The 18,583-nt window shown below is 52.2% G+C and overlaps 1 protein-coding gene across 3 annotated transcripts; it reads left to right on the forward strand.

The window, feature by feature from the left end:
- Positions 1 to 30: 30 nt before the first annotated feature.
- Positions 31 to 12,474, forward strand: SUV39H1 (SUV39H1 histone lysine methyltransferase). 3 transcript variants are annotated; one of them, XR_014239485.1, is made up of 7 exons: positions 31 to 188; positions 2,311 to 2,456; positions 4,067 to 4,729; positions 9,829 to 9,975; positions 10,059 to 10,188; positions 10,508 to 10,623; positions 10,923 to 11,050. XR_014239485.1 is itself a non-coding variant. In XM_082376332.1 (6 exons), the coding sequence occupies exons 1-6, from the start codon at positions 170 to 172 to the stop codon at positions 11,054 to 11,056; spliced, it is 1,239 nt and encodes a 412-aa protein (XP_082232458.1). In that variant the 5' UTR covers positions 31 to 169; the 3' UTR covers positions 11,057 to 12,474. The 3 variants fall into 3 exon arrangements, 1 of the variants encoding a protein (XP_082232458.1); XR_014239484.1 differs by lacking the exon at positions 10,508 to 10,623 and having other exon boundaries at positions 4,067 to 4,716; positions 10,923 to 11,061; XM_082376332.1 differs by lacking the exon at positions 10,508 to 10,623 and having other exon boundaries at positions 10,923 to 12,474.
- Positions 12,475 to 18,583: the final 6,109 nt, after the last annotated feature.

Raw genomic sequence — 18,583 nt, forward strand, 5'->3', positions numbered from 1 at the left:
GACCGAGACGGGTGGCGGGGAGGGGTCCGGTCACGGCTAGCCGGTTGGTCCGCGCGGGCGTTGCTCGAGGCGCGGCGCGGCCAATAGGCTGCGCGTTCTCGGCCACGCCCGCGCGAGCTCTCTTCTCGCGAGGCCGGTTAGGCCCGAATGTCGTTAGCCGTGGGGAAAGATGGCGGAAAATTTAAAAGGTGAAGCAGTGGCGGCAGCGACGCGGGCCTGCTGGCCGGGCCGGGTGGGCTGGAGGGGTGGCGTCGCTGGCTCGGGGCCCCGGCGTCCGAGGCCACGGGGTCGGGAGCCGGAAGCTCGGCGCCGAAAGGCTGGAGCTCGAGGCGCGCGGGCCTGGCGCGCGGGGCTGGGCGGGGCTGAGGGGAGGGGGCGCGTGCCTCGGGACGCGGCGGGCACGGGGCTAAGTGGGGACACGGGAGGGGCGCGCGCGCCGCAGGTCGCGACCGGACGGCGCGCGCACGCGCGGGGGTTTGGGAGGCCGCGCCCGCGCGCGGGAAAATTGGCCGCCGGTGACCGTTACCCTGTTGGTGTCCACGCAAGACGCCGGAAGGGGAGGGGAGGGAAGGGGACGGACCTCCTTTTCGGAGTTAGGGGACGGGGACTCTTCTGGGGGAGGGTATTTCCTCGCAGCGTGGTGGGGGAGGGGTTTGCGGCAGAGAGGGCTCGCCCAGGAAGAGGGGAAGGGGGCTTCCCTAATGGGAGAGCTGGACTCCCCCCATGCGCGGGGAAGGAGGGGTGACTCAGTGTGTTGGGGAAGGTGGGCCCCTCTGGGTGAGGGAAGCTGCGGGGAGGATGGGTTCCACAAGTGTGAGGGGGAGCTCTGAGGGTAGGAGAGTCCATCTGTGGTCAGTGCGGAGACAGCAGCTGATGTGAGTTGGGACCACGTTAGCGGGGCTTCAAAAGCAAGTTAAGGGTTTGAAAGGGAGAGGCATCACAGGGAAAGGAAGGCGTGGGTACAGGCCGAGTCTCCACTAGGCCTGCCTAAGTGGAGGGGGGGAAATGCACACGTAATAATTTTGCAAAACTCTTGTACATTTGTAGGTTGACATCTAGAGTATTTCATCATGAGTTTAAATGTTTGGTTTTTGTAATGGAAGGTAGAAAATATTAAACATTTTTAAAAGATGAAACAGGATGAGGACTGACTGACTGACTATATTTGGAATAAGGGTTTTGTGAAATGATTTGATAAAATGGCTTCTAAAGCACAGTAGTTAAGAATATGCCTTGAACCAAAAGAAGCCTTTTTAAATAAAAAAATGTGTGTCCTGAAAACTTTTGGTAGCCCCCCAAAACATTCCAGGTATATTTAAAATAATTACTGTAACTAACCTATATTGTTCTGTCTGTTCTTGAATTCAGAGCACACCACTTTGGGCCAGCTTTACCCTTCACAGAAATGTGGATGAGACAGAGAAAATCAAAATGCAGCGTGAAAAAATATACCTTGTGGGTTTAAAGCACCTACACTAATCATTTGGGGAAGCTTCCTGTAATCTAATACCACTCCACAATCTCTTATTCATAATTCTGAAATCCAAAAAGCCCTGAAAACTTAAATTTGGTATCATTCAGTGGTAAAACTAGGCTATATGGAGGGACTGTTCAGTGCCACTATCTTGCAGCTTTATTTCTCCTATTTTTGTGAAAATTAAGACTTTTGCTACAGAACTATTAATGTATTTGATTATGGCTTGATGTCCCTGACCACAGTAGGGGTGTGTTAGGGAATGTATGGGATATACCTAGAACTGCACTTGTAAAATCCAAAAAAGAAATTTGGATTCCAAAACATCTGGCCCCAGGAGCTTCAGATAAAGGATTATGGACCAGTCTTTCTAGTTACGCCTTTGTTTGGTGCCCTGCAGGTTTTAATCCCATCCCTACCCACACCCCTTGGGGAAATGCACCCTACTGAGATGGAGGGGGTTGTTCTCTTTCTTTTGCAAAGTGGGGAGAAGGATGATTAGGTCCTGAACTTCAGGCAGGTTTGCAGGCAGTTTAAGGAATGGTATAGAGGGAGCTGGAAGCTCTGGGAATAGATTCCTTTAGGACAATCCATGCAGCAGATCCCACTTGGAAGTCTTCTGCCCCAGGGAAAGCCTTGGACAGTGAGCATTGGGGTAGATGGGAGTGGCACGTTTTTGTTGTAGAGGGGTCTTAGCATTGGGAAGGCCTGTGGATTAAATTTCACTGACTCTGAGGTAGTCCTTTGGAAGTCCCAGGGAGGATTTGGGGTCCTCTTTGACCCCTGGCCTTGCCAGGATGCACAGCAATAGTTCCTTCTGGCCCCCTTTGTTCTAGGCTGCAGTGTGTGTTGCAAGTCTTCTTGGAATCAGCTACAGGACCTGTGCCGCCTGGCCAAACTCTCCTGCCCTGCCCTTGGCATCTCCAAGAGGAATCTCTATGACTTTGAAGTCGAGTACCTGTGCGATTACAAAAAGATCCGCGTGAGTCTGGGGTGACCATGGCCGGGGCAGGGGTGACTCAAGGAAGCTGGCTTCCTGCCCCCTTACCCCCAATTACCCACATCTGTTTCCAAAAGCAATTTTCTCTGATCTTAAAAAAATAGGATTAGTAGGCCCTCTTATCATCTCCATTTTACAGGTGGGAAAACTAAGTGGCTTTCTGAGAGGGGCAGGAGCCAGAATGAATCCCCAGATAAATCTCTCCTCCCACCTCCCTAGGAATACAAACCAATTGCAAAGATTGAGATGTTGAGCCCAGGAGTGGAGATAATGACAGCTAATGGTTTTGAGCACTTTCGTGCCAGGCACTTCCTTTCAGAAACTCATTTAATCCCGCCAACAACGTTGTAAAATGGGAACTGTTGTTGTTGCCAGAGGAGGTAATGGCAGGATAGTTAAGAGAGCAGCCTGGAGCCAGCATGCTTGGGTTCAGATTCTGGCTCTGTAACCCCGAGATACTTACCCAAATTCTCTGTACTTAATTTTCCTCATCTATAAAATGGGTATAATTAGTAGTATCTACCTCATATAGAGTTGTGAGGGTTAGATTAGTTAATAATACATGTAAGGGGCTTCCCTGGTGGCGCAGTGGTTGAGAATCTGCCTGCCAATGCAGGGGACACGGGTTCAAGCCCTGGTCCGGGAAGATCCCACATGCCACGGAGCAACTAGGCCCGTGAGCTACAATTACTGAGCCTGCGCGTCTGGAGCCTGTTCTCCGCAACAAGAGAGGCCGCGATAGTGAGAAGCCCGCGCACCGCGACGAAGAGTAGCCCCCGCTTGCCGCAACTAGAGAAAGCCCTCGCACAGAAACGAAGACCCAACACAGCCAAAAATAAATAAATAAATAAATAAATATTTTTAAAAAATAATAATAATAATACATGTAAGTTGCTTAGAACAGTACCTGCTACATAATGAATGCTAGAAAAATCTCAGCTTTTTTTTTTTCTTATTTACAGATGAAGAAACAGGCCCAGCGAGGTTAAATAACTGCCTAAGTTTACACTGCTAGGGATCAGCAGATTCAGGATTTGTCTAGTTGTAGAATCTGTGTAGTTAAACTCTGTCCTATAGCTGCCGCTCAGCAAGAAAAGATCCCTCTGGCTGCTGTGTGGAGAACAGACTGTAGGGGCAAGGGTGGAAGCAGGGGGACAGGTGAGGCTGCTGCTGCACTCCAGGTGAGCAATGACGGTGGTGACAGTGACAGAGGTTTGAAGTGTAGGATTCTGGATGTAGCTTGAAGGCGGGGCTGACAGGATTTCCTGAGAGTGGATGTGGGGAGTGTGAGAAAAAGGAGTCAAGAATGACTTCGAGAGCTGGGTTGAACAGCTAGCAGGAGGGAATATGTTTGGGAGATTAAATTAAAAGTTGGGATTTAGACAGATAGTAAGCGGGAGCAAGGGATTTGAACCCAGTGAGCCTCACGCTAGAGCCCATGCTTTTTAACCACTGCACAGAGTCATTCCAGGAAACGGGGGGAACAGTTTGGGTGTTGTCCACAGGCGTTGGGATGGAAGTCTCACGAGGGCTGGCCCAAGGGTCTCATCTGTCACTTACAGTGACCCCATCCCTCCCCACCCCACCCCCAGGAACAGGAGTATTACCTGGTAAAATGGCGTGGGTACCCAGACTCAGAGAGCACCTGGGAGCCACGGCAGAATCTCAAGTGTGTGCGCATTCTCAAGCAGTTTCACAAGGACTTGGAAAGGGAGCTGCTCCGGCGGCACCACCGGTCAAAGCCACCCCGGCACCTGGACCCAAGCCTGGCCAACTACCTGGTGCAGAAGGCCAAGCAGAGGCGGGCGCTCCGGCGCTGGGAGCAGGAGCTCAACGCCAAGCGCAGCCACCTGGGACGCATCACCGTGGAGAACGAGGTGGACCTGGACGGCCCCCCGCGGGCCTTCGTGTACATCAACGAGTACCGTGTCGGTGAGGGCATCACCCTCAACCAGGTGGCCGTGGGCTGCGAGTGCCAAGACTGTTTGTGGGCACCTGCTGGAGGCTGTTGCCCTGGGGCGTCGCTGCACAAGTTTGCCTACAATGACCAGGGCCAGGTGCGCCTGCGAGCCGGGCTGCCCATCTACGAGTGCAACTCCCGCTGCCGCTGTGGCTATGACTGCCCCAACCGCGTGGTACAGAAGGGCATCCGCTATGACCTCTGCATCTTCCGCACAGATGATGGACGCGGCTGGGGTGTCCGCACGCTGGAGAAGATCCGCAAGAACAGCTTCGTCATGGAGTACGTGGGAGAGGTAGGGAGACGGGGCTGGGCGGGTGTGCGCAGCTCTCCCCACGTGTGTTCCCACCGTGCGCGCCCAGCTCTCCCCACTGTGTGCCTGCAGCTTCCCTGCTTTCCCTGTGGGGAAAGTGTTGAGGGGGTGAACCTGAGTGTGAGGGGGACATCCTGGCAGGGGCGAGTATTCCAAGCTGGTAAAGGCACGTTGAAATACCTCCAGACTGGGTTGACTTCATAAGGGTACCTAGCAAAGAGGAAAGCGGGAACTGAAATCCAGGCAGCGTTCCTTTTAACAGGCCGTGTGGTCTGCACAGGATTGCGTCACCTGAAAAGGCACTTCCTCTTCTCATTTCACGAGGGTCCAGCTTATCACCAAGCAGTATCTACCCGGAAGGAGCACCTTTTACTAATCTGCACAAAAGGAACACAGTCTGGAGTAGGATGTAGACATGCCTTGGGGAGGTTGGCTACCTCCTCCTTTAGCCGCGCAGGACACTGGGGAAAGGCGGGCTGTGTCCAGCAGGCTAGCCGCTGGACCAGACAAGCCCCACATCTTAATGGCTTTGCACGCTATAAGTCCGTTTGCTCCTCCAGTGTGGGCATTTAGGTCATATCCTTCCACACGACGGCGTGGCCACCTAGGTTCTTTCCCTCTTGTGCCTTTGCCATGCCTTAGAGTTGCCTCTGATCCTCAGCATTGCCTGGCAAGTGGGCTGGGGGGGTGCAGAAGGGGAGATTTCTAAGGGGCCAGGCCCAGACGCAGTGCACATCATGTCTGCCCGCACGTACTGGCTGGAACCGAGTCACTGGCCTTACCTCAGTGCAAAGCAGCTGTCAAGTGTGATTCAGCCATATGCCCAAGTGGAAAACAAAAAGGGATTTGGGTGAATAACTAGCAAGTATCTGCAACAGCAAGTGTCATCTTCTAAGGTGGGACGTGGTGGGCATTTGGAGTGGGGCAGTTCTTTGTTACGTAGGACCATCTCATGCATTGGGGAACATTTAACATCCCTGGACCTTGACCATTTAAATCCATGAGTGTGCCTTGTCACGATGACAACCCCAAACACCTCCGTATTTCTGTGGGTCTCTTAGGGGTGTGACATGGCTGGGAAGTGACAGAATTGGCCTAAGGGACGCACACCTGAGGATGTGCACACTGTAGTGATAACACTGATGAAGAGGAGAGGCTCCTGCTCTGAGGAACTATAAAGTAGAGAGGGTCATAGCCCCTGGGGCTGGGGGCGGGGCAGAGGCCGTCTAGAAGCAGAGCAGTCCACACTGCAGAGGACCCTGACAGTCTGGACAAGGAGATGTCCACACCCCAGATAAGCCCGGTGGTCGGGTGGAGGAAACGTCCACATGTTGAAGGACCTGACAGTCTAGAGGAAGGAGGAGGTGGCCACAGCCCAGAGGGTTCCTGACAGTCTAGAGAAGGGGGGTCCTGACAATCTGTAGGAAGAGGTGTCCACGTCCCAGAGTGACCTGAGGAAGAGAGCAGGCTCTCCAAAGGACCCTGGCGGTCTGACTTAGGAAGTGTCCACACCCACACTGCCCTGACACTCAGGAAAATGAAGTGTCCTCACTCCAGAGGGATAGTGACAGTCTGAAGGAGCTCAGGTCTACACCTAAGAGACTCTGACAGCCTGGAGGAAGTGTCCACACCCTCAGTGCCCTGACACTCTGGTGGAGATGTCCAGACCTTAGAGGGACAGTGACAGTGTGGAAGAGATGTCACACCCCCAAGCTATGTTAGCAGTGCAGGGGATGAGGTGGCCACACCCACAGGAGTCAGCAGTCCTAGAGGAAGTCCAGAGCAGGGGGTATCCCTAGCTTCACTGCACTGACAGTCTTTGGAGGAGCTGTCAACAGCACAGGAGAATCCTGACAGGCGAGGAGGAGGAAGAGTCTTCAGCTCACTGGCACCCCAAGGTCCCCTGGGCCCAATACTTTCCCACCATTCTTCCTTAGTGTCCTTACTCCTCCACGCTGTAAATGTGGCGGTTTCTGGGGACCCTGCGGTGCTGTCCTACTGGGTGTTATGTAATCAAGGGCATATCCCCGACCCGTTCACCACACTGTCCTCCTCCAATCTGGACCCCCATTCACTCTCCACCTCTGCACTGACAGTCCCTCCACGTGAGCTGCCCTTCCACGTTCTGTCAGAACATCCCCACCCTCACCCAGCAGAGAACACAGCCTGTTTCATCAATTCTGAAACATGCACTTTCTTCATATTTTAACAACTCTGAAATGAAAGTGAGTCTTGCTTTAGTTTAATTAAATGATGGCATATCATCATTTAATTAGCAGCAGTTTTTCCTTTCTTGGGAAAGGGTGCACAAAATCAGGGAGCCTGTTAGATTTTGACAAGCTACAGTACTCAACCACTCCTAACAAAAAAACAAACAGAAACCCCTCTCACATCTCTGATCTTGTTGGATTTTGACAACAGCCCCTATCAGGTTGGGATGATTGTCATTGTCATCTCCATTCGACAGATGAGAAAACTGAGGCCCAGAGAGGTATAGTAAAGTGCTCAGAGTCACCAAGCTAGTAAAGTGGGTAAAAAAGGCCCAAATGTCTAAAATTGGTATGCTGCCAAACCTGGTGGAGTGTTTTTTGGATTTGGGAGGGGGGTTTGGCTGAGGAAACAGGGGCAGGGAGAGAACATTCAGGATCCCATATCCGGGGCGGGGCAGAGCAGCAACTGGACTCCGAGTCTTCTGGTTCCCATTCCCATCAAAACCCTTTCCCAGCTGCCAGCTTCTAGCCCATCTGTCTTCCCCAGTCACTCCGGAGAACTGCTGGGGAGCAGGGACATGGACTGATTTGTTCTCAAGTTTTCAGGGTGGACTACCCCTTACAGAGTGGGACTGAAAAGAAGACAGAGAGAAGGAACCGTTTGTGCCCTGCAGGGTTTGCAGTGTGACTCACTCCTGGGGAGACTGGGGGAGCAGGTAGGGGCAGAACAGGCAGGAAGATGGAGACTGGGGAGGAGGTGGGCATTCCCTCTGGTTGGGGAGGGGCCCAAAGGGAAAAGCTGGCCCAGACACCACCCAGTATGCTCATGAGCCCAGGAGAGGCTGTCCTTTGATCCCAGGCTTCTGAAGGCAGCGGTGGGTGGGGATTGGGAGCTTCAGGAAGGCTGCACAGAGAAGTGACATCTTTTGGAGCTGATGTCACAAGGAAGAGTATGTGTTCTCTGGGAGGTGGAGGGAGACTGACCTTGACGTACTTTTCCTCAAAATGCTTCTGTGGCTCCTGTTTTGTCCCTCAGGAGAGTCCCCACTTTTCAATCTGGTCAAAGCCCTTGTGTGATCTGCAGTTTGCTTTAGATGGTGTATCTCTTTTCCACTGCCCCTCGAACTCTAAGCACTGTGGGTGTCTGAGTCCATCTGTATTACCAGATTGTGACCCACAAGGGCCAGACTGGGCCTGGTCTATGTGACTTCCCCACCAAATTGACCCCTGAGGGCCAGGACCAAGCCTGGTTCCTGTGTCTCCCCCACCCAACTGTAACCCCTGAGTACTGGGACCAGGCACAGGGTAGGCCTCATGAAAATCCACTGAATGAATGAGTGAAAAAACAAACAAACAAAAATTGGGGGTATGGGGGAGCCAGGTTCCTCAAGGAACGGAGCTGGAGTATGGGGCAGTGAGCAGTGTGGCCTGAGGGATAGGCCTTGGTCTTCTAAGGGGGTTTTTGATCGGCATTCAGCACGGAGCAGAGGCTGGAGGTGATGGTGGAGGAGGCTAGAGAAAACGGAGGCTGGTCAAGACCGGAAGTAGGAAGAGCAAGGTCACTGGCTGGCGTGAGGATGAGCAAGGAAGGAGGCCCGGGTGGGTCTCGGGCTTACGCCCAGTGTGGCAGGAGGGTGGTGGTGGGCAGTGGGTCTCTGATGAAGGGAGAAGGAATAAGGGGTGTGGCGAGAAGAGAGTGCCTGAGTTGCCTATAGGACCACTGCTGGACAGAGGTCAGGTCTCCGAGCTAGAAAGCAGGATACAAATAACGGGCATCTGCTGCGTGTCTGCTGTGTACTGTGCTGGCACTTGTGTCTGAGGGCCGGGCAGAAACCCGGGAGTGGAGAACGAGGCCGGCCCTGTTCTAGGGGCACCCAGGCTGAGGAGGGGGCAATCTTGGCTACCGTGGGACCTCTCCCAGAGGCATGGGCCCAGAAGAGGGGACATGAGGGATGGAGAGGAGGGATGGGGTGTGGCAGGGGCTGGGGTGAGGAATCCATCACCAGCACTTGGGAGGCAAGGACAGGCTGGGCTAGGATAATGGTCCAGTTACTAGGACAGATGGGAACCCATCTGGGGAGGAGGAGATGCCTACTGCTGTCTTAAATACCAGTGGTTGGCAGTGCGCGGTGTCAGGGCTGAGCGAGGTGTTCTGCTCTGTGCTCTGGTCCCCTTTCTTTCCTCTTCCATCTCTGAGTTTTTGGCCTTGGTCTCTTTTTTGTGATCTCAGACTCCTTGGGGTCTTGGGCCTTTTTTCTGGACCTGGATCTTTTGCATTAAGATTCTGTCTGTGTTTCTAACTCTCTGCCTCTAGCTCTCTCTTCTGAGTCCCTTTCTCATTCATTCAGTCTCCCTTTTCCCAGGCCTCTCTCTTCAGCTTACACTCTGTGTTCCTTTTGCTGTCTGCACCACCCTGCACTGGCTCGGTTCTCTAGTGCTGGGTCCTGCAGTGCCTCAGGCTCTCTCGCCCTGGATCAGTCAGCCTCTCTCACCCCCACTCTCCCCACCCCTCTCTGTTGAGCACTGGGTCTTTTTCTTCCTCGCCCTTGATCTGGGTCCCCTCACTATGTCCTACTATGGGTCTCTCACTATGGGGACCTCTGTCTGTCACTCCTGGACCTTGTGGCCACCCTCCGCCTCCCGTTGAGACTCCCTGTGCCCTCCAGAGGCCTGAGAAGGGCTGACACACCCTGTGTGGCACTGCCTCGCATGTGTCCACGCCGTCCAGCCCCGCTGAGCCAGCCGCAGGGTGCGGGTGCCTCCTTACTCCCTTGTTCTCCTCCAGGGGGGCCACGCTAGGGGGTCGGGAGCTGTGCTGGCTTTCCTGAACCTTCTTGGCCAACCTCCCCTCCCCCGTGGCCTTCTCCTCAGATCATTACCTCAGAGGAGGCAGAGCGGCGGGGCCAGATCTACGACCGCCAGGGCGCCACCTACCTCTTCGACCTGGACTACGTGGAGGATGTGTACACCGTGGACGCCGCCTATTACGGCAACATCTCCCATTTTGTCAACCACAGTGTGGGTACCCCGCAGGCGGGCGGGGGGTCGGGAGGAGCAGGCTGGGGCCCCTCCTCACCCTCCCACTGTTCTTTTTTGCCCAGTGTGACCCCAACCTCCAGGTGTACAACGTCTTCATAGACAACCTTGATGAGCGGCTGCCCCGCATCGCTTTCTTTGCCACAAGAACCATCCGGGCAGGCGAGGAGCTTACCTTCGATTACAACATGCAAGGTGGGGGTGGCAGGGGACCGCGGGCAGGGACACACGATGACGTGGGGCACAAGGACCCCTCCCCAAGGAGCTTTAAGATGCTCTTACTCCCAGTCTCATATCTGGACTCCTGGACCCCTGCCTACCCTTTGGGGGTCCCTTCATTCCCAGCCACTGGACCCCAATTCTGAGACCCTCAAACCACCTTCTCCCAGGGCTCCTGGGGGAGGATATTTGGCTCAAGAGTTATGACACTCCTCCTGACTCCAATCTTGTCTGAATTTCCCCAGTCCCCCAACCCTCCCCGCTCCTAACCCCCTTTGGCCTTCCTCATTCTAAGCCTCTGGACACCCTTGTGGCCTCCAACCAGTCCCCTTCTTGACCAACTAGCCACCTCTGAGACACTCGAGGGGGGATCTTTGGCAGGAGAGTTCAGATGCCCCTCTGGATGCCCAGGTGACCCTCCATTCCTGACCCCTGCCTGACACAACCCTCTTGGTTGCCCCTGACAACTCCCTGACCCCCCCAAGAACCCCCAATCCCTGGCCATCTTCCTAATACCTGAACACCCCTCTAGTGCTAAGCCCTGGCCCTTGCCTGAAACCACCAACCCATGACCCATTCCTGACCCAGATCTCAGACCTGCTCCCAGCCCCTAAGATCCCTGGGTCCCGTGGTAAAAAGGGCAGTGGGACAACTTCATCTAGGCCTTCTATCTAACAAGTACCCCCCCACCCCCGGCTGTGACTCCACAGTGGACCCCGTGGACATGGAGAGCACCCGCATGGACTCCAACTTTGGCCTGGCCGGGCTCCCCGGCTCCCCCAAGAAGCGGGTCCGTATTGAATGCAAGTGTGGGACTGAATCCTGCCGCAAATACCTCTTCTAGCCCTTTGAAGTCTGAGGCCAGACTGACCATGGGGGCCTAAATATGCCTACCCCACCCACCCACTGCTGCCCTCCTGTCGAGGAACGACTGCCAGGGCCTCCTGCCTGCCTCCGCCTGCCCCCACCTGCCCCATGCTCGGGGCTGCGGGGCCATGGGGAGGACAGACTCCAGGAGTCCCCTCTCCCTGTCCCAGCCCCATCCGTGGGTTGCACTTACCCCTGCCCACCTTCGGAATTGATTTTTCAGCACCAGGACTTTCTGCAGTTGGGTTTCATTGCCTAGCAAGGAGGTCCAAGGGCTGAGCCCCAGTGCAGACCCAGAATAGAAAGACGTTTGTTTTTGCACCTGCTTCTGCCTGGAGCTTGAAGGGTCTGCTGCAGGCCCTCTCCCCACTGCCCCAAGGGTGTGGGGAAGCAGCCCCAGGACAGGCTGATACCACAGCCCAGGGTTCCCAGCCCACTCGTCTCCCCTACCACAGAAACGTGCTAGTGAAAGAAAGGGGGTCTCCAAGGCTGGGGTCTGAAGCTGGTTCCTGCTCGTGCTTGCATGCTCCTAGTGTCGGCCTAAGAGCCGTAGGGTCTCTCTTTAAGGGCTATGCGTCTGAGACGTGGACATCCACATGCCACTGGAAGGACAGTGGATGCCCATGGCCCGCTGGCCAGTGAAAGGCAGTCCAGACTTTCCCAGCCCTTAAGGTGGGCTGGGACTGAGCTCTGCCTTTGGGAGTACATAGAAGGTGCCCAGGGCTCTCAGGAGCTCAAAGGGTGCTGGGAGCTCTAACCTGGGGTGCAACGACTGCTGGGAGTACCCAGAGCTGGAACTGAGACCTGGCTAGGCTGTAGATAGCACTTAGGACAAAATGTGCATTGATGGGGTGCTGATGAGGTGCCAGGCACTGGGCAGAGCACCTGGTCCACGTGGATTGTCTCAGGGAAGCCTTGGAAACTATGGAGGTGGATCCCAGGAACGGGCCCATGTGGCCGAAGGCAAAGCACAGGCCAAGAATGGGGGTGGGGATGGCTTACCCACGAGGGTGTGGTGAGGCGAAGGGAGCCTCTGCTGCCTCCCAGCCCTGGCCCTTTGTGCTCACCTTGGGTCCAATGGTCTCAAAAGTTACCTGCCCATAAATGTACAAAAGGTGAAGGCTCTGATGGCTGCCTCGCCCCTTGCTTCCCCTGTGAGGTCTTCTCTAAGAAGCCTTCCCTGACTACCTATGTGTAGAGTGTCCCTACGTGAGACTGTGCCCTGCCACCAGATGCCACATCTGTGTGTCCGTTTGTATGTCCGTCTGTGTGTCCGTGCTCCCCACCCCAGACTGACCTTCAGGCATGGACTGAATCTGATTCTCCTCTTGTATATCCCTCAGCCCTACCCAGCCTGGGATGGGCATCAATAAAACAAATTATTGACTGAACAAACCAAGGTGTGGGGATTGAAGACCTTGTGTAGGTGGGGGTTGGGGACATGAGAGGCTGGGAGCCGGGGGGCACCCAGGAACGCAGTCCTCCAACCTCAGCCATTTGACTAACACTCCCCACAGTGCACCACTTGCACCGTCGTCTACATAACATCCTAACCTAAAATAAGCTTGCTTTATACTTAAATTTTATAATGCACTGAAAAGCAAACTAAATCCATTGCTGTTTAAATGGACAAACCATGATCACTGGCCATAAACAAAACCCAGAGAAATAAATACAGTGGCGATACAGAAATATGACACAATTCTAGCTGGATCCTCCCTGCTCTTCAAAGTTTTGAGCCCAAAGCCTGCCTACTACATTCAAAGAGAGAAGTTGGTGTGTGCTGGGGGAAGGTTTTTCTGCAAATATTTATTGAGCCACCTATATGTGCCAGGGTATAAAGCAGATCACAACGAGATGGTGTTTCAAGTATATGTCCTTGTTTTTATCATCCCTCAACCTGAACGTGAGCCAGTGCCCTTTGGTTTTGCTCAGAGACCGCACATGCTGTGACACAGATACCCAAATATTTCAAAGACCTCACACACAGGTGACAGAATCCTCAACAGCTCAGAGACCTCAGGGCAACTAGGGCATGGGCCTCCAAACAGCTCATAGACCTTATACCCTGGATATTGACCCCAAACCTCAGGGACCTCACACCCTGGGACATACATCTCCCTGCAGCCCAGCGATCTCATACCTGGACACAAACCCCACATCACTGAGGCTGCACTGAAGCCAGGGGACACAGACTTCCAAAGAACTCTGAGACCTCAGATGCTGCCTCATGCCCTGCATCGGATTCATGGGATAGAGATGCACAAACATCTCAAATACCTCACAATCTGGAATACTGCTCCCCAAGCTATTTGGAGCCTTCACACCCTGATCATCGAGTCCCAAACTGCCCAGAGGCCTCACAGCCTCAGATAACCCTCCCCAAAACAGCTGAGATGTGACACCCCGGACATGGACTGCCCAAACACCCGAGAGACTTCATACTCTGAACACAGATCCCTAAGTTATTCCAAAACCTCATACCTTAGACATGGACCCCCAAGTTGCTGAGACACCCTGGAACACAGAGCACTAAACACCCCAGAGGCCTTGCTCCCTAGAACACAGTGCCGCAAACAACTCAGACTCAAGTCTCGGACACATACCCCAAAGAGCTTAGAGATCTCAGAGCCCAGAAACAGACGCAGTTCAGAGAATTCCGACCCTGGGAAACAGATCTATACATGGCTCAGAGACCTCACACCTTCTGACACAGACCCCTAAACAGTTCAGAGTCAGGGCATCCTAGGAAAGACTACCAAGCATTTCAGAGACCTCACACTTTGCAACCCACATACCCAAAGAGTTCAGAGACCTGAAAATCTGACTACAGGCCCCCACAAAGCTCAGAGACTTCACAGCTGGGGATAAAGACCCACCAACTTCTTGGAGAACTTACAAACTTGGGTAAAGATGGAGAAACGGTTCAGAGACCTCAAACCCTCTTCTCAGACCACCAGACAGCTCAGAGACCTCACAACATGAACATGATGCTAGACAGCACCAAAATCACATCCGCTGGGACACGGGACCTAAACCAGCTCAGCAACCTCGCACTCTCGACAGATTCCTGTTCAGAGATGTCACGTACTGAACACAGATTTCCCCCAAATAGCTCAGAGCCTTCAAACACTGAGGCAGATCCCCAAACAGCTCAAAGGCCTCACATTCTACTTCACAGAAGAGCTCAGAGATCTGAAAATCTGGACATGGATCCTTTATACAGCTTCTAGACTTCAGGTCCTGTGATACAGACCCCAGATAACTCTGAGGTCACACGTCCTGGACACAGACCCCAAACAGCTTAGAAACCTCACATCCTAGGCTAACATCCCCAGCAATAAACACAGACCTCCAAATTACTGAGAAATAGCACACCTTGGACTCAGACCTCAAAACCACTCAGGGAACTTGCACTTTGTACCCGTATCCAGAAAGATTTCAGATACCTGACCTTTATGGACACAGATCACCAAACAGCCCAGAAACCTCACAAACCTGGGCAAAGTCTGCCACAAATGGCAGAGAGACCTCATAACTGGGACACAGACCCACAACAGCTTGGGGACCTTGCATCATGGAGGCACAAAAACGGCTCAGACACAGCATATCCTGGCTACGTGTGCCCACACACAAGCACCTCACATTCTGGGACAGAAACCCCCAAAGAGTTCATTAACCTCATAACCTGGAAAGTAGACCCACAAACAGGCCAGAGACCTCACATGTCAAACATACAACACCAAAATGCTCAGAGTTAACAAACCTTACACCTAGGAGACAGACCCCTACACAGCTCAGAAACATAACAACCTGGACACGGACCCCCAAACACCCAAGAGACATCATAAACTGGTGACAGAACCCCAAACTGCTCAGAGACCTCAAACCCTGGAAACAGACCCCCTAGTAAGTCAGAGGCCTCACATCCTGGGACAGAGACTCCCCCAACAGGAGCTACCTCACCCTTGGAAACATACCCCAACGGTTAGGGACCTCAATATCAAGGGATACAGAGATCAGAGATCTCACACTCTGGGACACAGAGGTCTGAAACAGTAGAAAGACCTCAGCAGAAAGACCTCAAACTCTGGAAGCAGATCCTGAAACTGCCCCGAAAAATCACACCCAAAGACAAAACCCCCAACATCAGAGAGAGCTCACTCCCTGGGACATGGGCTCAAAACGGATCAGAGGGGTGACACCCAAACAGTTCAGCCACCTCACCCCTGAAAAGAGAGACTTCTAAGGAGTTCAGAGACATCATCCTCTGCACAGAGACCACCACAGAGTTGAGAGATTTCACACACCGAATAAAGACCTCCAAATAGCTCAGAAAACTCACTAACCGGCACCCACCCGCCCCATGCCCCCATTAAAAGCTCAGAGAACTTGACCCTGGAACAAACCTCTAATGAGTCGGATAGCTCACACCCTGGGACTGAGGCCTCCTGAAAAGAAGACTTCACATCTGAAAATATGTCCCAAACAGGTCAAGGAACTCTCCAACCAAAAGAGCTCAGGGACCACAGACTCTAGGACAGTCACCCAAACAGCTCAGTGAACTCACCCCTGGAATGTAGACCAGAAGAAGCTCAGAACCCCCAAATCCAGGATTCAGAAATCCTTCTGAGACTTAGGATATAGACCCTAAAGTATAATTCAAAGAAAATATGCTGGATGCAGAACATTGAATAACTCAAGAGACCTCAAATCGTGAGACATACACACCCAAACAGATCAGGAAACTCACGCCCTGGGACACACACACACACACAAACAGCTCAGAGAATTCAAATTCTAGGAAATCATGCCCCGAAAGAACAGACCTCACATCCTGTGACATACTCACAAAAAGATCAAAAACCACACAGGCTGAGATATACACTCACAAACGTTTCAGAGAAACAGCATCCAGGGACATATAACCACAAACAGATCACAGACCTCAATCCCTGCAACATTTGTACATAAAAATACAGACACGTCGCATGCCGGGATACATGCCAACAAACAGATCAGAGCATTCATATCCTGGGAACTACACCAAAGAATGGACGGACCGGGGACTCACACCCACAAAGAGACCAGAGACTCAAATCCTGGGACACAAACCCAAAACACCTCTGAGACCTCACATGCTGGGACAAAGAAAGACAGGTCAAAACCGTGTGACCTGGGACACAGAGTCCCAAACAGGTGAGACACCACACACTGTTGACGGACATACAAAAACAGACCCTCACATCCTGAGACACACCACCACTAGGGATCAGGTATCTCACGTCTTGAAGTACACCCACAAACAAATGTGACAGCCGGGGACAGGGACCCCCACATAGATCAGAGACTTCACACCCTTGGACATACACCCACAGACAGGTAGTAGACCTTGCAAGCTGGAAATACACACAGAACTAGATGAAAGACCTCTCATCCTGGGACACAGACCCTAAAAGAGGTCAGAGAACTTATGTCTTGGGACATATGCCCACAATCACAACAGAGACCTCAGACCCTAAGACACAAAACATCAGACAGAGAGCATACACCACGGAATGTACACCCACAAAGGGATCAGATACTGCCCACCCTGGGACATACATCAAAAAAGACCAAAGAGAGGCACATTCCAGGAAATATACTTTAAAATCCTGGGAAACAGCAAAATGTACACGCAAAGTGGAGAGAGACACACATTCTGGAATACTCACCCACAAAGAGATTAGAGACCTCAAACACTGGGACATTCGCCCACAAGCAGATCAGAGGTCACACAACCTGGGACACATACCAACAAACAGTTTGGGATTTCACATCCTGGAACAAACAGCAAGAAACAAATCAGAGACCTCAAAAGCTTGACAATACACATGAAGATATCAGGGCTATCACATACTGGGACATATAGCGACAAAATGTTCACAGACCTCACATGCTGGGAAATACACACAGAAACAGATCAGAGGGAATCCCCTGGCAGTCCAGTGGTTAGGACTCGGCACTTTCACTGCCGGGGCCCAGGTTCGATCCCCGGTTGGGGAACTAAGATCCCGCAAGCTGCGTAGCGTGGCCAAAAAAATAAAAATAAAAATAAAACAAAGAAAGAAAGAAAGAAACAGATCAGAAACCTCGCATACTAGGACACACACCCTCAAATAGATCACAGACATGAAATCCTGCAAAACACCCATAAACCATTTACAAACCTTGCATCCTGGAACATACAACAAATCAGAGACCTCACATCCGGTGACTACACACAAAGAGAATACAGATAACACATCCTCAGACAGACACCCAGAAGCATATCAGTGACCTGAGGTTCTGGGAAGACAACGGCAAACAGATCAGAGACCTCACATCAGCAAAATAAACACACAAAGTGGAGAGAGACACACATTCTGGAATACTCATCCACAAACAGCTCCCCCCAAAAATCACATATTGGGAAATACACCCACAAACACCTCAGAGACTTCACATCCTTGGACATTCACCAACAGATCAGACACATCAAAACCTACAAATCGCACGTGGAAATCAGTCCTCATATATAGGGGAATAGACCCACAAATAGATCAGAGGGCTCAAGTCCTGGGATGTACATTGACAAAAAGATTAGAGACCTCACAGCCTAGATACAAAACAAACAAAGACTTCAAAGCCTGCAACATCCATCCACAATCAAGTTAGATACTCCATGAGCTGAAAAATACACCCAGAAAATACACCAGATGGCAGACGGGACATCTTGTGGCATAGCCCACAAACAGGTCAGAGGATCCAAGCATTGTAACTTCAAATCTCTCTCTCTGACCTCACATCATCTGCCATCACATCACCTTTTGTGACTTTACTTATGTCGCCACATAGCCCTCCCTGTCTCGACATACACAGTCACTTGGTCTTCTCTGATCCTGAAGGTTCTGCCTCTCTCATATAAAGATTATACTGTGACTATACTGGACCCTCCTAAGTAATCCAGGATAACTGCCCCAATCTCAGGATGCTTACTAATACATATCTGCCAAGTCCCCTTTTCCAGGTAAGACAACACATTAACAAGTTCCAGGAATGGGGTGAGGACATATTTGATGATCCATTACTTGAGCAAACAGAATATGCATGCACAAACAAAAGAAACCTCACATCCTGGGACATACATCCATGAAGTGCTCAAAAAATTCACATCTGGAGCCACTCACCTCCAAAGAAATCAGAGACCTTCCGCCCAGGAACATACATGCAAAAGAGGAGAGAGCCGCACATCCTGGAACGTTCACCAAATAATGCTTAGAGTCCTCACACTTTGAGAATTAAACTCACAAAGGCATAAGAGAATGCACTCTCTGGGACACACACCCCCGACGAGAAGAGGGACCCGACATGCTGGGATATACACCCACAAGAGATCAAGGATCCACATTCTAGGACCCCCAAATAGACTAGACCTCTGACTCTGGGACATACACACACAAAGATCAGAAAAAAAGCCCACATT

Source organism: Balaenoptera borealis (assembly GCF_965194805.1).
Source record: "Balaenoptera borealis genome assembly, chromosome: X".
NCBI classification, from domain to species: Eukaryota; Metazoa; Chordata; class Mammalia; order Artiodactyla; family Balaenopteridae; genus Balaenoptera; species Balaenoptera borealis.